Source organism: Geospiza fortis, unplaced genomic scaffold (genome assembly GCF_000277835.1).
Source record: "Geospiza fortis unplaced genomic scaffold, GeoFor_1.0 scaffold98, whole genome shotgun sequence".
NCBI lineage: Eukaryota > Metazoa > Chordata > Aves > Passeriformes > Thraupidae > Geospiza > Geospiza fortis.
The window spans coordinates 7817621-7839691 of record NW_005054306.1 but is presented as its reverse complement, the minus strand read 5'-3'; the positions used below and the strand labels follow the sequence as shown (position 1 = coordinate 7839691).

The window sequence follows — 22071 nt, the reverse complement described above, 5'->3', positions numbered from 1 at the left end:
AGTTTTAAAGCACTACCAAAGCAATAACAGTGAATATTGACAAAGGTAACAAAGATCATGCTCAGAAACAAGGGAAAATGTCAAATGGATTTGCAATATAGTTGTGCTTACTAATCCTAGAAAAAGCATTATGTATTGAGATAAAGAGAAAATTAACCTATTACTTTAGGTTTTCTAGTTGCATATTGTTCAAGAGAAGCTCAATAAACTCAGTTAATAACTTGTATTTCTTTAAAGTGCAATGTTACACTAAATAACATTGTGAAGATGGAGAAACACAAATGTAATACTTTTGATAACTAAAGAAACAAAGGCTGTGTATTTGCAAAAATTGCTCACTGTGGTAATCAGTAGATTCAGTAAGAGCATATTAACCAAAGCTTTCATATAACCAGCATAACTTTTTGAAAGTGATAGTGAATCAGCTGAAGGTGGATCATACAGCTTGTCATAGGGAAATCCTAATTGATGGCAATAATTTCAAAGGCAGTATTGCGTTTGCCAATAATAAATTCTTATAATGTTTTTTTCTGCTGTGCTGCAATTTGGTTCTCAGTGGCTGTGTACAGGTTATGCAGAATAGTTTACAGAATAGTTAGCTTGTTGGTTAACAGTAATGGGAACAGAAAGTAAGAATATAAGGCTTTCTAAAGCTTGAGATTTTGCTAATGTTGATGGAACATTTCATCGGAGCGAAAAAACCGGAAGGTTGAGTTGTGGTCACAAACTTCCTGCGCTGACGAGACACCGTGGTGGGTCACAGGGCCAGCAGCCAAGCATCCACACAGCTGCTGGCCCAGGTGGGCTGCAGGAGGGAACAGGAAGAATGAAAGCCAGAGAACTGGTGGGTCAAGATAAAGCCCATTTATTAGGCGAAAGAAGGAGGGGACAGGGACAAATGGCGCAAAGGCAATCACTCATATCATCCCACAGTCAGACTGACGCCCAGTCGCTGAACAGCAGGCACTTTGGAAAAATGCTCTTTCTTCCTCTGCCCCGCTTTTTGTTGCTGAACGTGATGTTAACATGGTAGGAAATAACCCCTTGACCAACTGGAGTCAGCTCTCCCAGCTGTCTCCCCGCTTAACATTACAGCCACCTCCTCCATTCTCCCTCTCAGGAGGAGTGGAAAAGGGGCAGGAGCTGGAAAAAGAGAAAGCCTTGCTGTTTTACAAGTGCTGTTCAGCAACAGCCAAAACACTGTTGTGTTATCAGCATTATTTCAGGCACCAGTTCAAAACACCATATGGGCTGCAGTGATGGATGCTAACTCCATCCCAGCCAGACCCAGAACAGCCCTCAGCCATGCAAGTTGATTTGTTCAGGAGGAAAGTTCAAGTGGAATGCCTGTTGAGGTTTCTCACTAATTTTAGGGACTTCCTTACCCTTGCTGATACTGTGGAAAAATGATGTTTTAGTTCCAGCAGCCAGGAGAGAAGATGCAGGGAGAGTAGCCTGAGTGAACATGTAGTTCTAGTAAGGAGTTTAAAAGGTGAGAATAACTTAAAAGTGTAGAAAGATCAGTGTAAACTGAGAAAGAAAATATTATTTAAGCCAGGGATGGGAGTTCATAGAGACTATATAAACTGTTACATTTTCTTCAGAGGGTTTTTGTGGGGGGAGGTTTGATTTGGGAGGGAGTTGTTTGGGTTTTTTGGTCTCTTCATTTCTTGAACTTTCAGTTACCTTAGTCTTCTGCCTTCCTCCTCTGTCTTGGCAAGATTTAAAAGGCACTGTTGAAGGTCAGGATGGTACTATTTCATGCAATTAATCCTTTTTCTCCTTTAATATCCCAGTTCTAAAAGGTGCTTTAATTCTTTTCCTGAAATCCTCTTTTGCATCTCCCCCACTTATATGTAACTGCTAAAAATAAACCTTATTAAGTTATTATTTTCACTCCACCTGGTACTGCAAGGTTTTCCATCTAAATACCACTCTTACTGTGCTGATTCAGCATCGCTGTTGTTTTCTGTCAATGTTTGAATAGAGCTGTATTTTGCAAATTTCAAGTGACTTACGTGTCCTCTCTAGGTGTTGTGTTAGAGTGCTTTGAAAGATGACAGTAACTAAAATACCAACAAATGGGAGTGCATTATCATCATCTTTTAGTTGGCCAATATTATGTTTGTAGGAGAGGGTTTTATTTCTGCTTTCTCGGGGAAAGAGCTGTCAGTCTGTTCTAGAGTTTGAGGTTCAATGAACCTTTCTGGGCTCACCAGTTCAAGAAAGACAAAGAGTTACTGGAGAGTGTCTAGCAAAAGGCTATGAAGATGATGAGGGACTGAAGCATCTCTCTGCTATGAGGGGAGGCTAAGGGCCTGTTGAACCTGAAGAAGAGACAGCTGAGATGGGATTTTATCAATGCATACAAATATCTTAAAGTCAAGACGGGGTCAAGCTTTTCAGTGGTGCCCAGCAACAAGATAAGTGGCAGACTGGGCACAAAGAGAAACACAGGAAGTCCCATCTAAATGTGAGGAAAAAACATCTCTACATTGAGAGTGTCAGAGCACTGGAACAAGCTGCTGGTTGTGCATTCTCCTTCTCTAGAGATATTCAAAACCTGCCTGGACAAAATCCTGTGCAACCTGCTCCCTCACTGGGAATTTCTCTTTTTAACATCATCAGTAATGTTGTGTTGATATACCAGATGTTCTCAGAAACTGTGATCTTTAGAAATTTCAAGTGATCAAGAGCACTTGTACAAGTAGTCAGAGATATGATCAAAAGACTTTGTGAATTATCAAAAAATAAAAAAAAAATCAGGAGATAATGATTTGGTGATATCCTGTGCAAACAAAAAGGTGAAGACTGCAAAGATAGATGGATTTCTCAAAAAAAACTGTTAAAATTAATTTCCGAAGTACCAGTGCTAGGAGCTTTGCCTAAGCAAAGAATTACCTTGGTAAGCTGGGTCTATTAAAATTGCTCCTCAGTATTTTAGAACCTTTTTGTTCTTACATAGAAAATGAAGCTATTTACAGAGAGGAAGTTAATGTAGCGAGAAACTTAATATGGTTTTGTAATTTCCACAGAAGGGAAAGACTGTAGAGTATTTCTGACGTACTGAATCCTAGAAATTGAGACTTCTTGATAGGTTAGATGCCCAAGGTCGCTTGTGTAGCAAGGTAGTGTTGATTAAGGTAGGGTTCTTTGGCTGCTGTGTCTGCAGGCTCTTTGCCCAGTAACACAGTAACACTACGAGCTAATAACTTTTTTGTAAAGAGCCATTCACGGTTGTGTCTGGTTGGAATGACTGGTTTCTTTTGAAACACTAGAGGGCTCACTGACTGCTTTTGGAGCTGCCTTTTGCTTTCAATGTATGACCATAAATCTCCAAATGTCTAAGCAAGGATGTCCTTTCTTAGGAGTAAATTTACTCACTAACCTCAATGGCTTTGTCTAAATCTAGGCTTTCTGGAAGAGTTCTAAAGAACACTTTGATTAGCCAAAAGAGATGAATTTGATCTGCTCAGTAAATTCTGGTAGGGTTTTTTGTATTGGAATATTTCCTTAAGTTTAGGAAAAGCAGTGCTTTTTGGTTTGTTGTTTGTTTGTTTAGGGGGTTTTGTTCTTGTTTTTTTCATGTCTGCTTGGCTTGTGGAATCCACATGTTGTAATTTCCTAGGAAGCAATTAGATAAGTGTACCTGAGTAGTTAGCAGAATGGGAGGAAATTTTTGTCAAAAAAACCCAACAACCCATCTGGTGTTCATTGGCATACAATAATAAATATTATTAGAAGGTGGTGGTCTACTGTCTGGGTTATCTTCCTGGGTTGTCTTACTGGCTAGGGGTTGGTGACCTATAGGGTAATCAGAGTGGTTTCTGCTACCAAATCACACATACATTTATGATATAATATCATTGAAGTGTCAGTCCATGGGGGAAAACTAAAGGCAAGTGATTACATCTGGAACATCTTGTAGCATCACACACTTGGTGACTGTTGTGGCTGGACTGAACCAGTCTGGAGCTGTTCCTGCCTTTCCATCTTGGTAACTCTGAGACTGGCAACAATCTGACTTGGGCAATCAGAAAAGACAAAAATTATTCTCAAAACAAGAATATCACTTGCAAAAGTTTCTGGTTCCTGAACTGACTTGGTTTGGGAATAGATGACCACTGCATTTCTTATGCACGAGAAGGAGCATAGATATGCTAGGAGAAAAAGGAGGGAAAAAGGGAAGGACAATGTCAGTAATGGCTTGAGCAATTATAATGTTGTTATAATACTACATCTTTAGGCCCTTTGATTCAGGCCACTTAATTACAAGTTTAGTTTATTAAAAAAAAGAAAACCTTTTGAGTGGTGTGCCCTGATTAAGATTAAGCAAATGAAAAGATTCTGATGTGATTGCATGAGAAAATAAGCTTTGACAAAGCTTAGGATTTAGCCTCCTGAAATCTCTGAGAATTGTGTGTTGATATCTAAAGCTGAGCTTGCAGATCTGGGATATGATGGCAGGGTAGAATAAGTCTTTCTTGTACAACAGGCAAAATTACCAGAAAATTTCAACTGGTAAATTAGAAAATATGCTGTGGAGAAATGATTGGTTTCATGCAGTCTTGATCCTTGTACCAGGGATTGAGAAGGCCCCATAGTCATAAAGCCTGCCAATTGGCTGCCTATTACCAGTTCTGCTTTGAGACAAAAAGCCCCATCTTGGGAGAGCTCCTAAGCCAGTGAAGTCAAGCAATGGAAACAGCTCCTGCTGGTCTCAAGCCATGGATGGCAGCAATTCCATCCAGCATATCACTGCTATCCATGGCCTGAGACCATTTCCACAGGGCCTCTGACTTGCTGCCTTTCAGTTGAGATCTGACACCAGGCTAATCTTTTTCTTGAAAATGCTCACATATTAACTGCCATTGCCAATTTTTGTATTTGTAAAGCTGGACCTGTAGTGTAGATTAACATCTGTGAATTTTCCTGCAGGATAGATGTGCATTTTTTTCCCCATTAATAGTGGAGAAATGTTTATTCTCACAAGTATGGCAGTATTCTAAAAAATCTGTTGTCATTTGTTATAGTGTGGCTTAATGCAGATTTTTAATTGACATAATTTCTCTGAGATTTGAGCAAAGGAAAGAGGAAAGGAGAAAGTGCAGGATTACTATTATCAGCATGTCCCAAGGCTGCTGCTTTTAAATTTAGGATTATAACTGTTATTTAACAAAATTATCCTTGACACACAAGGCCTCAAGAAGAAATCTGAAAGCAAGGACAGAGCAGTGTTGTCATCTGACAGCCTGAAGCAGTATCTCTGAAAAGGTCTGAAATTGTCACTTTTTGTCTAGAAGATGACCTCTGGCATTCCCAGCACTACTCTGCCTTGTGGAAGAGGGGAGGAAAAGCAGCAAGGTGGCAAAATCTTTCTTTCTGTTACATAAAGTAAGGCTGCTTGTGGTGACCTTTAAAAGAGACTATTCCTGAGCAGGTGTTAAAACTGGTGGTTGCCAAGGGGAGGTGTTGGACCTGCTGGAGTGGCAGTGGTTTGTCACCAGGCCTGCAGAGCTGTGTGCATTCTTCTCACCACATGTTTGGGGAGGGGCATGTGGGCTCCTGGAAATGCACTCTGAAAAAGGACAGATCACACCAGATATGTCTGGTGATGGTGGTGGAGAGTGTGAGCTATTCCTGAGTCAACCCACTCCCCTGACTTCGGTGTGGATGCCCCCTGCTCTTACCACAGCACTGCTGTGCTGGGCTCTGCAAGGCTGTTTCCCAAAGCAGTATTTATCTGTGGTGTACCTCTTCTCGTGCAAAATGTGATAGAGTGGTGATATGTTCAGTTGTAAAAGTTTTCATTTCTTTGTGCAAAATGACATGTGAAAGTAGCTACAGATGCATTTATAGTCATAAAAGATTGTATTGTGAAAAACTCAAAACATTTTCTAGGTGTTCTGCCGGCCCACTTTACCATCCTTCTATTGTTACTAGCTGTGCTGAGTCTGAACCAGCTCGTTGTATGCAAGCAGGTCTCTGCCAGAATCTGAAAACTACTGTAAGCTTTATGTTCACCTTAAAGAATCTAAAGGTTCTAGGGGGAAAACCTTCTTTAAAAATGTTACTTCCCTCAGTTTCTAAGATGTATGCTTAAGGGAAATAAAATCTCAATTGAATTGATATATATGACGCAATAAATTTCCGTCCTAAAAATTAATTATTTTTGAATGTGTCTTGACCATAAGCTTGCAGGTAACAAAAGTGGAGAGGACAGTTGTGTAATTCTTATGGCAGCCATCCCACTGCCACCCGGAAAACAGTGCCACTGTTATTGTTTATTGTAGCCTGGGATAATTATAAGCGTTACGCATGGGGATTAAATGAACTGAAACCCGTATCTAAGCAAGGACATTCGAGCAATTTATTTGGTGAGTACAGTGTATTTTTGTGCTTAGTGACGTTAGCATAGAACGGTAAATCAGCTGAAAAGCTTATAAGTGATAAATGTGTTTTCTTGCTGCTCCCTGTCATCCAGCCTGATGTTTCTTGCTTCTGTTATGTGTAAAAAGTAACAGTAAATGTAGGTGCTTTCTGTGACTTCTATAGATTAGTGTCTGAATGAGAATAAATGGAGCATGGCATTGTTGCATGATAAAAATACAGTTTTGCTGCAATAAATACTGTCCTGTCTTAAACATTTACTATGGAAGTCATTGATGCCACATTCAATAAGCAGGGAACTAAGGGGAAGGGGGTGGAGAAGAGGAGAAATCCTATACAAGGAACAAACAATACTCTCTACACTCATGAAGGTAGCTAAAGCTGTGTGCAGTTCTTAGGAATTTGTTAATTTGTACCAGACCCCCTTATCAAGCTTTCTTTTTCATTAATATAACTGTTGTTTGCACCTCTAAATATTGTACAGGAGATGTTAAATAAAGCACAAGTTGTTATCAGTGTAGAACAAATATGGGACTGAAAAGTTCTAGTAGGAGAGGCACACTGTAGAAATCCGGTGTAATGAGGTAAGAATTCCTCGGTGTCCAAGTGGGACTTGTGACTGAGGAGAAACAGCATTCTGAGGAAGCATAAATACAGTCCTATGAACGGTCATTATCTTCAGTTTTGTAGAAAAATAAAGAATTAAACTGTTTGACACCAATTTTTCTATTCAAATAGCTTGTTTTCAAAACAGAAAGCTGAAAAAATTACTAATTTCTATAGCTGAGACAAAATCAATACATTATTTTGATTTTAACAGGAACTTACTTTGTTGAATGTTTGCAAAAGATAGCTTGAAGTGGAAACATTTCCTAAAACAGCCTAAATAGAGCACTTATCAAATCCCCAACTATATTTGGAGGTTGCTTAGAGACAGCAGTTGTGATTACAGAAATAAGTTGGAAAATACAACATCTACTTGATCTTGCTGCTCTGTTTGGCTACACCAAGGTAATATCAAAAATGTAAATAAATAATTATTACCTAGTTAGTTATTGGACTTCTTTTTGAGTTCTTGAAACCAGAGTAATTTGAGCTAACTTCAAGGCTGAGTCATCATGTATTTGTTTCCTTCTCTTCTCTAAAAATGAAAATTATTTATTGTTTTCAGGAGAATGATAGTTGTGTGGTTTAATATGTTTGAGGAACTATTTGATGGAATTCTGTTTTCTTGCAGTACAGCAAAATGTCATAAGATTTCTTGAAAGTTAAAATGCTTAATGTAGTTTCCTTTCAAATCAGAAGTGGTATATACATTTTTAATGTTTGAGTTAATGATAATATTGCATGGATTTGCAGAACAAGCTGTAGATGTATTGACTTGTGAAATTCTTAAGTAGGAGTTCTGTGGATGTTGCATAAGTTTAAGTCACTTCAGGCACAATTCTCTGTGAAACAGGACAAGTGTTGAATTGAAAAATAAAACTGTAATTAAAGGAGTAAGAGGCAGAGTCAGTCTAAATGCAGATCAGTTTCTCAGCATGGTCATCTGGTATATGATCTTATTGCTGAGGAGTTTTCCTTAGAAATGCCTTCAATCTTATTGATCTTGGTGCAAATCAAAATAACCATGAGGTCCCTTTCTGCGGAATTGCTTTACAGAATGCCAAAGAGCAGCATATCTGCAAGCAGGTCTGCCTCACTCTTGCCCAAATCTATAACTCCCTTTTGTTCTTTACAAACAAAACCTTGTTTCTGTAAGTCCTCAGATTTATTAGATCTGATCTCTACCTTCATGTTTGAATTCAACAAATGCCACCTTTTTCATAAAACAATAAAATAGTGATCTGTTTGTGTGTTGGGTTTCTTTCCTTCATGAAAGAATGGACAAGTTTCCTTATCTTGCTTGTTTCTTATTTTTAAAAAATATTTTAAAAATTGCAAATGGTTGACTAATTTAAGGTAATTCTGAGTTGTATTAGTGGAGAATAGGTTACCTTCAACTCTGTGTCCTGTGAATTTCCTCCCAACCTTCAGAAATCAAGTAAGACCTTCAGTTCACTGTCATCCATCATAACTATCTCCAATTTGCCAAGACTGACTTTTCTTCTTGCTGCCAGGTCTCAATTGTTTTAAAAATGCAAGTTTCGAATCATCTTGGTATCAGTAAAACATAATACATGTCATTAGGCACTGTTTGATGCCTAATGAAGCACTTCTCCTCCTTTGAATTAATTGCTACATTTACATTGCTTTGCATATACTAGGAGTGGCTGTTATGGGATACTTTTACATCTCACTGTGAGGAACAGAAGAGTCCAGTGCTGTGTGGTGCTTTATATTGTAAAAGTTACAATACAGCTCTCCTGACACACAAGGGGAGAATTGTTTTCAAATTATACTGCTTCTAAGCTTTTTTTTGGAAGTATAAATGCATGGCTCCTTTCAATCTCCATTTTGCAGGTAGATTATAATGACTGCTGTGTCTTGAAGGCAAGTCATAGCTGTCATGCTGTGTTTCTCAGAAGGACAAAAATAAGATGGCTTTTGAGAGGTGTAATTACACATGGATGTGGCTTAGGAAATAACATCATGAAATACAGACGCTATACCAGGGCTAGGAGAAGAGGAAAATGGCCATCGGGGTGTTGATAGGAGAAAGGATAGGGACAAATGGTGGTTCTAATTTTGGGGGAAGGAAAAGAACCTTGCTTTAGCACCTTGTACTAGTGCTAAATTACTAGTAGTAGAGCTAATCTGTAGCTGAAGACTTCTTGCTGAACTTGGAAATTACTTATTTTGTCCTAAACTCAGGCCACGAAAACAAATTGTGAAATCAAGGAACTGCCTTGGTCGTGCTGGTATTCTGCAGGCAGTGTGTGTGTAAGGGTGTATGTGATAAGCTGAGAAAGTCTTTAGACTGGCAGACTGTAGATATATTTATGTTATGAGCAGAAGGTGCTTTCTCTCACATGTGCATACCAAGAATAATATACTTTTAGAGAAACACTGAAAGATTTCTCCTTGAAGCCACTGCCACATACATGCCTCTGACCATTGGCAATGTCTTTTCAGCATGCTCATGCAATGTTTTTATTTCCTTTGTACTTGCTGAGTTTTACCATGTTGTAGCAGCTATTTGAAAAGACAGAAATATTCTTATTGGTTTAATTACAGGAAGTGTACAACTGTTTCTAGATTGATCAAATAAATTGGAATAGCTCAGCATCTGTTTGCACCATATCAGTCCATTAGCAAAACATATCTCCTGGTATGACTTCTTCCATGAGTACTAATTCTTTTCTCACTATTCCTAGTAGAAAGCAGGCCATGAGAAAGTGCTGTTATTTTTTAATTCTTTAACCTTTATGTTTCAGGTTACCATTAACAAGGTTAGCTAAAGCAGAGATTTATTAATCTACCTTCCTATTGCTAAAGTGGCAAAATCACAATTTTGCTTTTTTTCATAGTGCTCTACCACCAGCCCCTCAAACTAGGAGCTATTCCTCTCTAAGCCTTCTGAACTAATTTTAAAACTAATGAGTGTTGCTGTACTAGCAGAGAACTCTTTCTAGAAGTGTTTGCTGCACTTAAATGACTGTAACTAAAGGGCTTTTTTAATTATCTGAAGCTGTGTTTCATATGCAGTATTGCCAGTTTGATATTATAACTTGTAGGCATAGTATAATTAATCTCTGCAAGTGAAAAGGGACCTTTGCTGGAGGCAAAAAGGGAGGCATTTAATAAATACTCTCAATCTGCAAACCCCAAAGTACTATAATTTAGTAAGATCCTGCTCCTCCCACTTTGAACTGTTTTTTGTCATTTCTTTTATGGAGTGTTGAGGTGTATGAATATTTTTAAAGCCTGCCAAAATTTATATCCAAAACTGTCTTGGCAGTGTATAGCAATGTGTCTTTTCAAACTCTAAGTCTATTAATATAGCCTAGGCAATTAATTGTGCACGTGTTTAAACAATATATTCATTTAAATTGAAAGGACTGAAAATCTTTCCCCCACCCCAGTCTTGTTTGTCTTCACTCTTCCTGCTGTATTCCTTGAAATTTTGTGTTTTGGTATGTGGTGGAAGCAAGGCTGACATCTATCTCAACTAAATTAACTTGTATAAAGAATAACATTAGCAGATATGTGGATGACTTACTCAACACAGCATTTTTGAGAGGAGGTCATGTTGCACAACAATGACAAGTGTATTGTCGTTTTAGATTTCTAAAATACATTTTTCAGGCTTATTACTGGCCTCTCTCAGGAATCTGTTACTGCTGAGGCCACACTCTCAAATTACTCATCCCAACGCTGAAAAATCAAATGACCAGAGTGAAATTTGGCAGTGCAAATAAGTTATTTGGGGTAGCTTTGACAATGGCTGCAAACAGTTCCACAAACCCAGAAGGATTTCCCAACAGGCGATAATAGCACTTAGAAATAGACAATGTTCCTAATTTAAACTGGCTCTTAGTGAAACGAGAGATATAGTTCTGAGTTAAAACACAGAATGGGCAGACTTGAGCTCACAGTAAGTAGTAAAGCTTGACAGCTTTCCAGAACAATACGTGGGGGTCCATAAAAAGTGGCATAGATGGGATGAACAAGGATTTATTGTTCCTTGTGGGGAGTGATATCCTTTGTAAGGAAGGGGTGGAGATAGCAAATTACTAGGCAGCAGGTTCAGACAAAAGAAGGTGGCTCATAACAAAACATGTAGCTGAGCTGCACGGTGCCAGAAGCGTGGTGGATGCCAAAGACTTCTGCAGGAAGCACAGAGATAAGCAACGAAGGAAAAAATATTTAAACTTTATCAAATTCAAAGACACCAGAGCTGGCTCCAAAATGCACAGATGTATAAAATACTGGAGATTTGGAAGAGCATTCTAGAAATATCACTATATTGTTTAATGTTACACATATGAAAAACTAGATTTGTTAGAATTAATGGAATTAATTTTTCATTCCCCTCTCTTACCAGGTGTGAATAGTCACTGAAATTAAAAGTGTTAATATTGCTGAGGGTTTGCCAGTACTTGAGTCAAGAGTTTCATGTTTTGGCATAGCACACTTTAATAATTAATCACTCTTGACACTTTAAATTGCTAATGATATTGCATAGGAACCTTTTCAGTGAACTTTAAATAAAGGAAAACACTGTTCTAAGATATGAGTCAGCTTTTGAAGCAACGCTCCAAGAAACCTCCAGCACAAATCAAAATGTTGCTTTAGTCAAACCTGTATGTATTCTCAAATGCCAAGCTTGGTGTCCAAGGAATGGGAGGAAATTTTAAGCTATTAAGTGCACCAACATGCATTGATTCTGAAGTATTCTATTTCTGGCCATATCTAAAAGCCTGGGCTAGACAAGTGAGAACTTATTTTGGCACACACTCCAAAGGGTTTGGCCATAAGCCAGGTGTGGTTTTAAGCCATATGGCCATATAAGCTCAGTCACAGAGCTGTGCTAATAAGGTTGTCACTCACATCCAGAGCAGTTCTCCCGGCAGTGGCATCCTGGAAACTCATGCAAAGTTACTCATCCTCTGATTACTCTTCTTATTCTGCTCTTGCTGCCCAGTCCTGAGATGCTACTGCATTCTCTAATGTAATCTCTTCTTTTATTTGCACGCACGTACACTGGCACTGTTGGATATTAAAAAGCATGCAGTTTAAATGGGCTGACTGTGCATTACCCAGAGGAGATATAGGCTACCTGTGCTTTTAATAAGCTGTTGTGGTTAATAGTCCACAAATTTTGTTAGCAACATGCTCTTTTTTGTTTGGTTTTTTTTTCCAGATCATTGCTTAAGATTTTAAGTGTTGAACTGGAAAGGAAGTTCTGTCGATGTTTCTCAATAGTTTACTGAAAATTTCATGTTGACTGATTTCTTTTGCATTCTTCTCAGTTAATAGTAGGCTATTTTATGTGTTCTCTATTAATCCCTTGGAGTAAATGATGCTGTTAGTAAAGAGGAGTGATAAAAGTAAAGGGTTAACAACAGAAGTAAAATGGAGTATATGTGAGTACATGGTCTGGAGGTGTTGGTTGACACTAATAATTCTTTGTTTTGGTAGGCTTGTATGTCTGGTTATCTCTTTTGTCATCAAAATTACTCCCTTTGAGTTTATGTTTTATGAGTTTCAAGTTCATTTTCTCTACTTTGAGTATATATATTTAGTTATCTGCAAAATATATCTATTTACCTGAGGTCTGTGAATTTTGTCCAAGTATTTTTTGTGATATCTTCCTCCTGCCTAGGGCAACTCTGAAACTCTACCACTGTGACTGCAACTTGCCTCGCACTCTGTAACACAAAGTTAGTCAAATCTGTAGCAGTACTATAGGTGTATAGGAAAACAGTCCTCTTGTCCAAATATTCTGCGTCATGAGTGTGTACTGTAATTGCCTAGCAATAATCTTTGCTTCTTGTAGACCATGCCTGCTGTGTAATTCCTTGGGAATGTTGTGTAGGAACGAACAACAGTGATAACCGTATTTAATAATTTATGTGCTGTGCTTTGAGAAGCATAGCTTATATAGGCTTGTGAAATGTTTGGTCTTATCCCATAATAAGGAATGCTCATTTAATTTCTTTGCACTCCTTCCCCCAACCCTACCACTGGTTTGTCTGACTGGTTGTTAATGACCTGTTCAACATCACAATTTCCATACTACTCTCAAGTTTAAGTTATTCTGTTGGCTGACCTAGAGTAAATGCAGTTGTTCACAAGTCATAATTCTGGCCTCTAAACTGACTCTTTCTCTGTTCTTTTCTCTTTTATCAAGAACTTGGAAGCACAGCTGTTTGAGACAAACTTGACTAAGTGTCACATTAATTGTTCTGTTCAGTTTTCTGGAGCCTTCAGAATAATAGCAGAAATATTTTCAAATAAAGTAAGATCTGCTTGAGGTTCTAGCATTTTTTTCAATCTGTGCTCTAAGCAGGCCCTTTTGTCTTTTATCGAGAACTTGGAAGCACAGCTGTTTGAGACAAACTTGACTAAGTGTCACATTAATTGTTCTGTTCAGTTTTCTGGAGCCTTCAGAATAATAGCAGAAATATTTTCAAATAAAGTAAGATCTGCTTGAGGTTCTAGCATTTTTTTCAATCTGTGCTCTAAGCAGGCCACATATGCCAGATTCAGGGGAAAAAAATCATAATAAGTAGGTGACTCCGAGGGTGATTTCTCAATAAGTTTTCTTTTTATTTTCTCCTCTTTTTCTTCTGACTTAGTAGTGGGTTGCAGCTCAAGTACTAATCCTTAAAATTGAAAGCTTAACTGTTTAGTGGTGGTGTTAGTTGTATTACAAGGGGATTATCACAAAGAATGTCTTTGCCATGGTGAGCCTATCACAATCCACTGAAGCAAATCAGGTTATAGATGGTTTTTCTGTAAGTAGAGCTCAGTTGTAAAGGTTCACTAGGAACTGCTTTTGTTGTATGGAGTTACCAGACATCTCCAGAGCTTTTGAGGTAGTGATCTTGAGCAGATGTCCTCCAGCAGTTTTCCACTCTCACTTTCTCATAAGCTCAGGAAAAATATGAGTTGCTTAGCCAAGTTTAAAGGAATACTTTTCCTTTAATATTAGAGAAGGGCAGCCAAGTTCCAAATAAGCTCTTGGAGGATATTATGTTTTTCTTACCAAAGCCGGCTGCAGTTTTATTAGTGGAATATCTGGGGGAAAATGTAGAGATTCCTTCCTTCAGAGTAGGAAAGTGACGTTCCAAAAATGGGTGGTGTAAACAGCTGCTAAAAGAGAGAAAGTATCTCATTCTGTTAAATGTACCAAATAGCTGTTGTAACAACCTCAAATATTATTTTGTTTAAGATGGTGGAAATGGAAAATTAGTTTCTACCTGGAACCTTAATTTAAGGAGATTACGTTAATCCTGCTATATAGAGCTCTCCAATCACCTCTCTGTTTCATGTGGAAGCAGAAATCCATGATGACAGTGAACACAAGAATTGACTGATAGAGTAGCTTTCTTTCTTAAATATGAAAAATTGAATTCTGATATTTGATAAGTTTATAAAATTAAGTTTACTTTTTCATCAGGTATTTCAGAGACAAGAGAATAATCAAGTTCCTTAATTAGTTGTAGCTACTATCTTGTTATTCCCATGGTACAATCAATTCCAGAATGAGTAGTCAGCTATTCACCTGACTCATTAGCCCTGCTGAGGGAGACAGGGATTGGACATAATGACTTTCTCTGTTGGTTGCAACCTAAATTATTTTCTAATTCTAAATGTTTCTCTCTGTATCAGAGTCTTCTCTAAAATATAACATGGTCTTCCTTTCATTATGAAAACTGCGGGAGCCAAGTTAGGAAATGAAAGTCTTAGTAGAGTGGTCAAAATTGAATTTTCGACATTATCCCATAAATAAGAATTGAAACTCTTCCAAGACAAAAATGGTATTTTCGAAAAGGTCAAGATGAATTTGGAGTAAGCATGGAAAAGTGTTTTGAGTGACTGTGTTTTCTTGAACCCAACCATCCACATTAACCTTTCAATACAGGATGATGAACATTTAATCCATTCCAAAGCCAACATACTGATGATATTTCATCTTGCCCTGTTAGGTCAAGGCTAGCTCTTGCCCATCTCTGTAACAGAGGTAGAAGGGTGCCATTTTTGCAGACCACCAGTGCTAAGCTCTGAAAACCAGTAACTTGCAGCCCTTCCTGAGCTGACAAATCCATGTGTGCAAGTTTGCCTTTGCCTCCCCCAGTGCTATCTTGTGCAGACTGTACTTCTTAAAGGGCTTTCCTAACTAAAATGGGATCAGTACTCACCAGCTTCTTAAAGCTTCATGTATATTTTTGAGTATAAAAACAAAAAAGCAGCTGATTGTTTTCATTCCAAACTGGAAGAAACAGAAATTTCTCAATTACCAAGATTTACTGGGTTTTGTGTCATTTTACGGTGAACTGTTCTGTCAGTGGTTTAAAATGCAAAAATATGGCTGAAAATACGGTGCATTAGAGCAGTTCTTCAAAAGTTCATTAGTGGAAGAAATACTTAAATATTATGATGTTGTGTTGTGGCATGGGAATCAAAGTAAGGGCTGTGAATTACTAGTTACCACTTGAATGCTTATGCACCCAGTTTTTAATTGGATTAATTGAAATTGGATTTTGAAATTAGAATTAATTTAAATTAATTAGATCTAACTGAAAAGTCTTCTGTTGGAAAGTAAATCACTGGCTCTTCATGTATTTCAGGTAACATACAAGGAGCAACAATCGTGGATGCCCTTGATACACTATACATCATGGAAATGAAAGAGGAGTTCAAGGAAGCCAAGGAATGGGTTGAAAAAAACTTGGATTTCAATGTGGTAAGGAGCATTGCTGATTAACTTTTAATGCTCTGTTTAGTCTCCAGGGGCCAACTGAGGACTGGGTTCTTGGTATTATAAGCATAATGCAAGGCTAAAGAATTTAGATTATTGATAGATAAAACAAAGCAGGAAGCTGGAAGACAGGAAATCTACTGCTCTGCTTATATGCTCTTTTTCAATCAGAGAGATTTAGGTAGATGGAAGGCAATGAGCTGGACTGGAGGAAGGAAAAAGGAAATAGAGTATTTGCCATTATAAAGTAAAAACCAGCCTTTTCAGCTTTTCTGGATAGAAGAATTGGGACCCTTCAAGCATTAATTTTTTCATTATGCGAACCTTTTACATTTTCCCTTTATGAAATCTATAGATTTTAGTTGTGTTTATTGAAAGGTACATGCCATACATACTACTTAGGTTCCTTTGTCTACTCCACTAAAGTTGAATATCATGAGTTAGGCTGAACTATTGGCAGAACTTAATTGCTTTAGTCTTAGGAAGCATCAGGTCCTCACAGCTGCATGTACAAATCACTCTATTAAGTGGCAAATGTGCAGCTGAGGGCAAAGTTAATTATTAAATTTTTATTCTAGAAAGGCCTTGAACAAGTAGGAACCTCTTCAATTAAATGGCAAAGTCCTGGGTTTGATTTTTTTTTTTCCTTTTGGGTTTTTTCTTTTTTGGGCCAGAGGATTTATTGTTGGGTGCAGAGAGCTGATGAAGCACCTCTGATCAGTGTAATAAAGTAAGCACAGTACACTGAGCACTTGAAAGCTCTTGTAGTTGACATGCTTAATGTTAGAAACACTTTCTGAAAACAAAGTACTCTTTCTAATAAGTTATGCAAAAGTCAGGTTTAATTAGGGTCTCTTCTGTGCTTGAAAATTAATTATCCTTTTAAGAAGAAGTTAATAAGAGTGGATCTAACATAGTTTATATAAGCAGTAATTTAGTATGCATTTATATTTACATTTATAATGTAAATAGAGGATATTAAACAGTGCTCCTGTGTAGTGTCAGAAGCCTGAATGACACACTAATTTTATTTTGTGCATTAGAATTTTTTTCCCTAAAGGTATTTTTGTAATACTAGATTCCTGTCTTATTAGCTTAGTATTATCAAGATGTTTAAAAACCAGGATAAGACAACAGAAAATAACAAACTCCACTTAAAAGGATGAGCTGAGCTCTACTTGGAGGAACATTGTAAAGCTTTGTAGAGTGATTTACATTATTAACATGAAAATATCTTGATATATTTGGTACTGGAAACTTTTAGATAGTATTGCCTACATTTCCTCTTTTTAATGCACCTGTTTTTTTCTCAGTAAGAAAACGTCAGAAATTTCATATTCCATTAGTTGTTCAATGCAGGAGTCAAGCAGATTTACCAAAGCAGCTTCACAGATAACACTGACGTGCGTCACTAACAGTATATTGTTACTGATATTCCTGTAAATAGCAGCCTGGAGTTCAACACCTCACAAAATTATTTTCATAATACTTCATAATCATATGTAATTGAATTTTACATCGGCATCAGCAGTGAGTAGATGAATTTTCCCAAACTGGAACAAGGAAATTAAAATAAATAACTGCGATGTCAAATTTAATAATGGATGTCCATTTGTTTAGTGGCTGGATTGTTGGAAGCTACTGAACTTGCACTTTTGTTTAGTTTTCCACTTTAAGTATAGATTTTAGATTCAAATGCCATTTTGTATTTATATCTTACAGTTTAAAGAACAGCAGTTCTCTTTTGTGTTTAAGCGTTTATCATGTATCAGACCTTACATGACATATTCTACAAAAATATTATGTACACTATTACTTGCTTCTGTTTTAGAAATTTTTGTCCCATGAAAGTGATTTATTTGGAATAACTGACTCACATGTCCTTAAGAGTTACTTCTTCTGAGTAGTATAAACTTGTCTTTGATGCTTCTGATCATTTCCTGGGCAGGGACTGCTTAATCAGCATATTTCCCCTCTATTTCCATAAGTAGAATATGTTTTTCTCTTCATTTATTCTTAGAACCATGTCTTTCAAATCTTAAATTTTCTTTAAGATGTTCTTTACAAAAACTGCTGTAACTGTATTCTGTAGCAGAATTTTTACTCCTTATGTTCTCTCTCAATGCAGCTGGATGTAGGAAAATTTTACAAACTCCAGAAGATATTCACCAAACTATTTGGCCAGCACTCATACCACTCTCAACACCTGATCATGAAAGTTGCCTGGTGTCACTTTTTAAAGGAGGCATTAGTTTATTCACATGAAAGGATTTATGGAATAAAGATGACTTAATTGGAAATGGCAACGTCTCTTTATGCATTAGATTTCAATCTCGCAGTTCAATGAATTAGATGTCAGGGTTGCTCTTCTTTACCTTTCTGAAGATAGGTTTTGATTTTGAGGGAAAACTCTAGTTAAGTCAGCAGCACCTTTGTTGGCAAACTTGTGCGTTTTAGTAAGCTTGTCAGTGGGTATGTTTGTCAGTGGCTATTTTCATTAAAGCTACAGCTGGTAACCCTGGGATTTTATAACTGAGATATCCACATTGCAATGCTTGGAGCTTTTTTATGTCACTGCTGACTTTTTTTTTTAAATTTGAAACCTTGCAGAAGTTTGAGCTAAACTGAGCCATTCCTTCAGGAATTGTGTTGCATTTTCTGATTCTGTCAATATTATAAGAGATGCAGATGTACTTTTGGAAAGAGATGACATTTGCAGTGGCTAAATCCAAGGTCTTAGCTTTAGTAGCACGATGGATATGTGCCCTGTTCTCTGTTAGATCACTTCATCTCTCTGGGGGATTCATCTTTGCTCTTCTAATTAATATAGCCAAGGCTTTGTTCTGACCTTCCCACACAGGCTGCTGTCCACACACCCCTTCACAGTGCACAGACCAAGGCTGCAGCAGCTGGGCTGGGCTCTGTATCAGCAGGTTACAAGGCAGGAAAAGGGAACCAGTCTTTCATGGGATTTTTAGGGAGCTTGGCTGTTTCCTAGCTGCAACTATGCATGCTGCCTGCTCCTCTGATCTTATTTTTTCTTATTTGTTTCAGAAGCTGCACACACACACAAGAGCTTTCTGAAAGAGTTTCTGTAGCACCACCCCGCTTCTGCTTCACACTGGGGAGGAAAAAGCTATTGGTCTCTGAAGTCCAAGAGCCAAATATCATTGAATACATGCTTGGGAAGAGAGAGAGTGGAAAAGAGATCCTGATGAGGCAAATGAAGGGGTCAGGTGCAGGAGTAGTGGTGCAGGAGCTGAGCCACATGGTACAGCAGTGAGGGTTTGGGAGTTGTCAAGTATTGGATCAATGGTGCTCTGCATCCATGCCCAAACACACCCCAGTATCTTTAGGATGAGTGACCAAGTGATCCATCCCCTTCCTCCTCAGCCCTGCTAAACTCCTCTGTGCAAAAGGGCAGTCTTGCCTGCACTGCCTACTGGGAGCCGTCCTTGGTCTACATGGTGTCCTAAAGCATGTCTGGGCGTTGCCTGGAACAGGGGCCCACACCAAGACCAGAAGGTGCTGGCAATCAAATCATTCATGGGACAGCGTTTGAATTCACACTGTGACCAGCTGACCAGCTGTCTGATGGAAGTGTAGCCAGACAGGATCAGAATAGGAGCAAGGTATGGAGCAGAAAGCCATGCACTTGTTCAGATAAGAGGGAAATTGGGGAAGTATGAAGGGCATTTCATTATTTGCTCTCAAAGACAGGTACTAATGAATTGAGGAACTGCATAAAGAGAAGGAAATGAGGAAGAAGGTGAGGGTGCCCTCTGTCTTGTGTCCTACCAATACTCTTAAGTATTGGTCAGTCACTGTATCTGATTTTATATGCCACTCTTGAAGCTTGAAGGCTAACTTACAACTTCTGACTTTCATCTTTGTGCTTAGCTCGGCAAATCTGAGTGTCTTTCAAAGAGGTTTGGTTAGCAGCTTCATGCAACCTAGAAGTTTTGTGAGTGACATGTCTATTATTTGAGAACTGGAAAAGAACTGGTGAAAGTGGAGAAACTTGAAGTTATGGGGTTTTTTTCTCCAGTCATGTATAGACTGGCATACCCCCTTTTCAAGGCCTCAGAATAGCAAATATTCTTTGCATAAATAAGGCTTCCAGCATTTATCATTGACTCAGTTGTATCTGTGGTGTGGCAGTCAGTAACAGAACAAACTTCCAGACTTCAGTTTGCTTATTTCAAACTTCAGCACTTACAAATCTAAATCCTACTATTCTCAAACTGAAACTGTAGGTATTATGATTGACTTGTATTTTACAGTCCACAACCTAATGTTCTAACTTGCAACATTATAGTTTTTTGGCTCTTTATTCTTGGTATTTTTCCTCTTCAAGTGAGAAAATTAGAAAGTTTCCTGATGCAACTATTTGGAACAGCTTTTCCATTTCAAAAAAGAAAGTCATGGGTCAGAGAGAAATCTTAAGAAAGCCAGCAGGTGAAAATGGTTCTTTAGTTTGTGGGATTATTTGATTACTAGTTTGCCACATAACTTATTAGTACACTCTAAATGCCAGACTTCAAAGTGACTTGATTTTGTTTTAATTATGTGTAAGAACCAGTTTTGATGGGCTAAAAGGAGATACTGCAAATTCATTGCTAAACACAGTTCTTTTGCTGCTAGAGTTTATTAATGCCTTCAGTAGCACTTTATTTTTGTGCCTGTTGAAGATCTTGCAGTTTGCCATGCAAGGACTTCAGCAAGGTTAAATAATATGTTATGCAATAACCAGGCTTTGACACTTGTGATAAAAAGGTTGCTAAGATTATTTCCCATGTCTTTTGGAACTGAATATTTTAGCAAGCTGCCAGTAAATTTCATTTGTGGAATATGAATGAAACTTTTTTCCCCCACAATTGCAGGTAATTAAAATCTTGTTTAATTACAATAGTTGAAAGTGAGCTATTGTAGTACTATCCTTGACTCTATTGTAATTCCTGGGCTGCTTGAAAATGCTAGGATTTGTTGCTGCTCCCAACCTTTGTGCTTCGACAGGGGAATATTATTATTTAATAGTAATAATAATTACGAGTTCATCTCATTTCACAGGAAATGTGGGCCCTTTGTGTCCACTTTTTAGTCTAGAATTATATACATTACTCAGCATTGTTCAGTACAGGCTCCCTGGTGTTCTCTTGCACAGCTTGTTACACTGCAGGGTATGGGCTGCTTGCCATGGTGTGTGTGCATGGTGGGGGATTTGCTATATTCCTTCTACACAGGAGCAGTAGATGGAAATGCAGAGGAGGTGGCTGAAGTTCTATACACTCTTGATGATACAAGAACAGGAGAACCAAAGGAAAGAAAGTTTTGGAAGGAATCTTTGCAATAGAGAAGACATAAACAAATGATATGTTAGGATTTGTGACATTATTTTTTGTTATCTTTATAAAAACTAACCGAGTAAACTCTTTATCAAATGTAAATTAAGGTGAATTGTTCATTGGGAATACATTCATCTGTGTAAAGAGCACACAGTATTTCCTCCAGCTGAATTGTGAATGACAGAACATGTAACTAGTGCTGCTGGTGAGTGCCAGGTGGATAAATAAAATAGTACTGCATTTTAAATGTTGTGTTTATAAGGGAGGGTGACTTCCCATGAGAAAATACTGATGGAAATCGTTGTGGCCTTGGTCTGTGAATTGTGAAAAAGAAGATTATCAGGAATGAGATGCATTAGGAAATTATCCAGAAGGATATGAATACTGATTTTTGGGAAGCTGGAGGAGTTCAATGGGAAAAGGCCTTCAGGACAGCCCAGTTGACAGTTGTTTGTTGTCTGAACAATGTTTTCAATATTAAATTCAATATAACAGCTGTTTGAAGCCTCAGTAGTTTATCAGTTGTAGTCTTAATCCTCTGTTTTAGGGAAGGGTGAGGGAAGTTGAGTGGTGAGACGCAGCTGAGATCAAATTGGCCCTGTCATAGATTTGCAAATAAAATAGAAATGCAGAGTAACACAGGCTAACTAATATAAGTCTTGGCACTTTATTCTGCCTGCCCCCTCCCCATTTGGTTATATTTGTTGCTTTTTGAAGATGTGTCTTGCTAAGGCATTGTCACTCTCCCTTTCTTTAAAAGGAGTTAGTACAATAGGTTTCCTAGTTATATCTCTAATTTTCTCCAGAATCTTGAGTGTTTCTGAGCTATTGGTTTTCTTCTACATAAAAAGCAATTTTAACATAACTTTGGTGTTATATGTCTAACCAGCAGTGTAAAGGATGTTGTACGTCCATGTCAAAATAATTTCATCTTTAGAAATTAATCAAGGAAACCAGATGGCATTC

At 37.8% G+C, this 22071-nt stretch overlaps 1 protein-coding gene across 1 annotated transcript in view; it reads left to right on the top strand.

Moving 5' to 3' along the window:
* The first annotated feature begins 898 nt into the window (after positions 1-898).
* Positions 899-22071, top strand: part of MAN1A1 (mannosidase alpha class 1A member 1) — a 106595-nt gene continuing 85422 nt past the window's right edge. The window contains exons 1-3 of the mRNA XM_014312053.2: positions 899-1029; positions 6244-6377; positions 15630-15745. Of these exons, the coding sequence (XP_014167528.1) occupies positions 899-1029; positions 6244-6377; positions 15630-15745 (381 nt within the window). The remainder of the gene's footprint in view (positions 1030-6243; positions 6378-15629; positions 15746-22071) is intronic.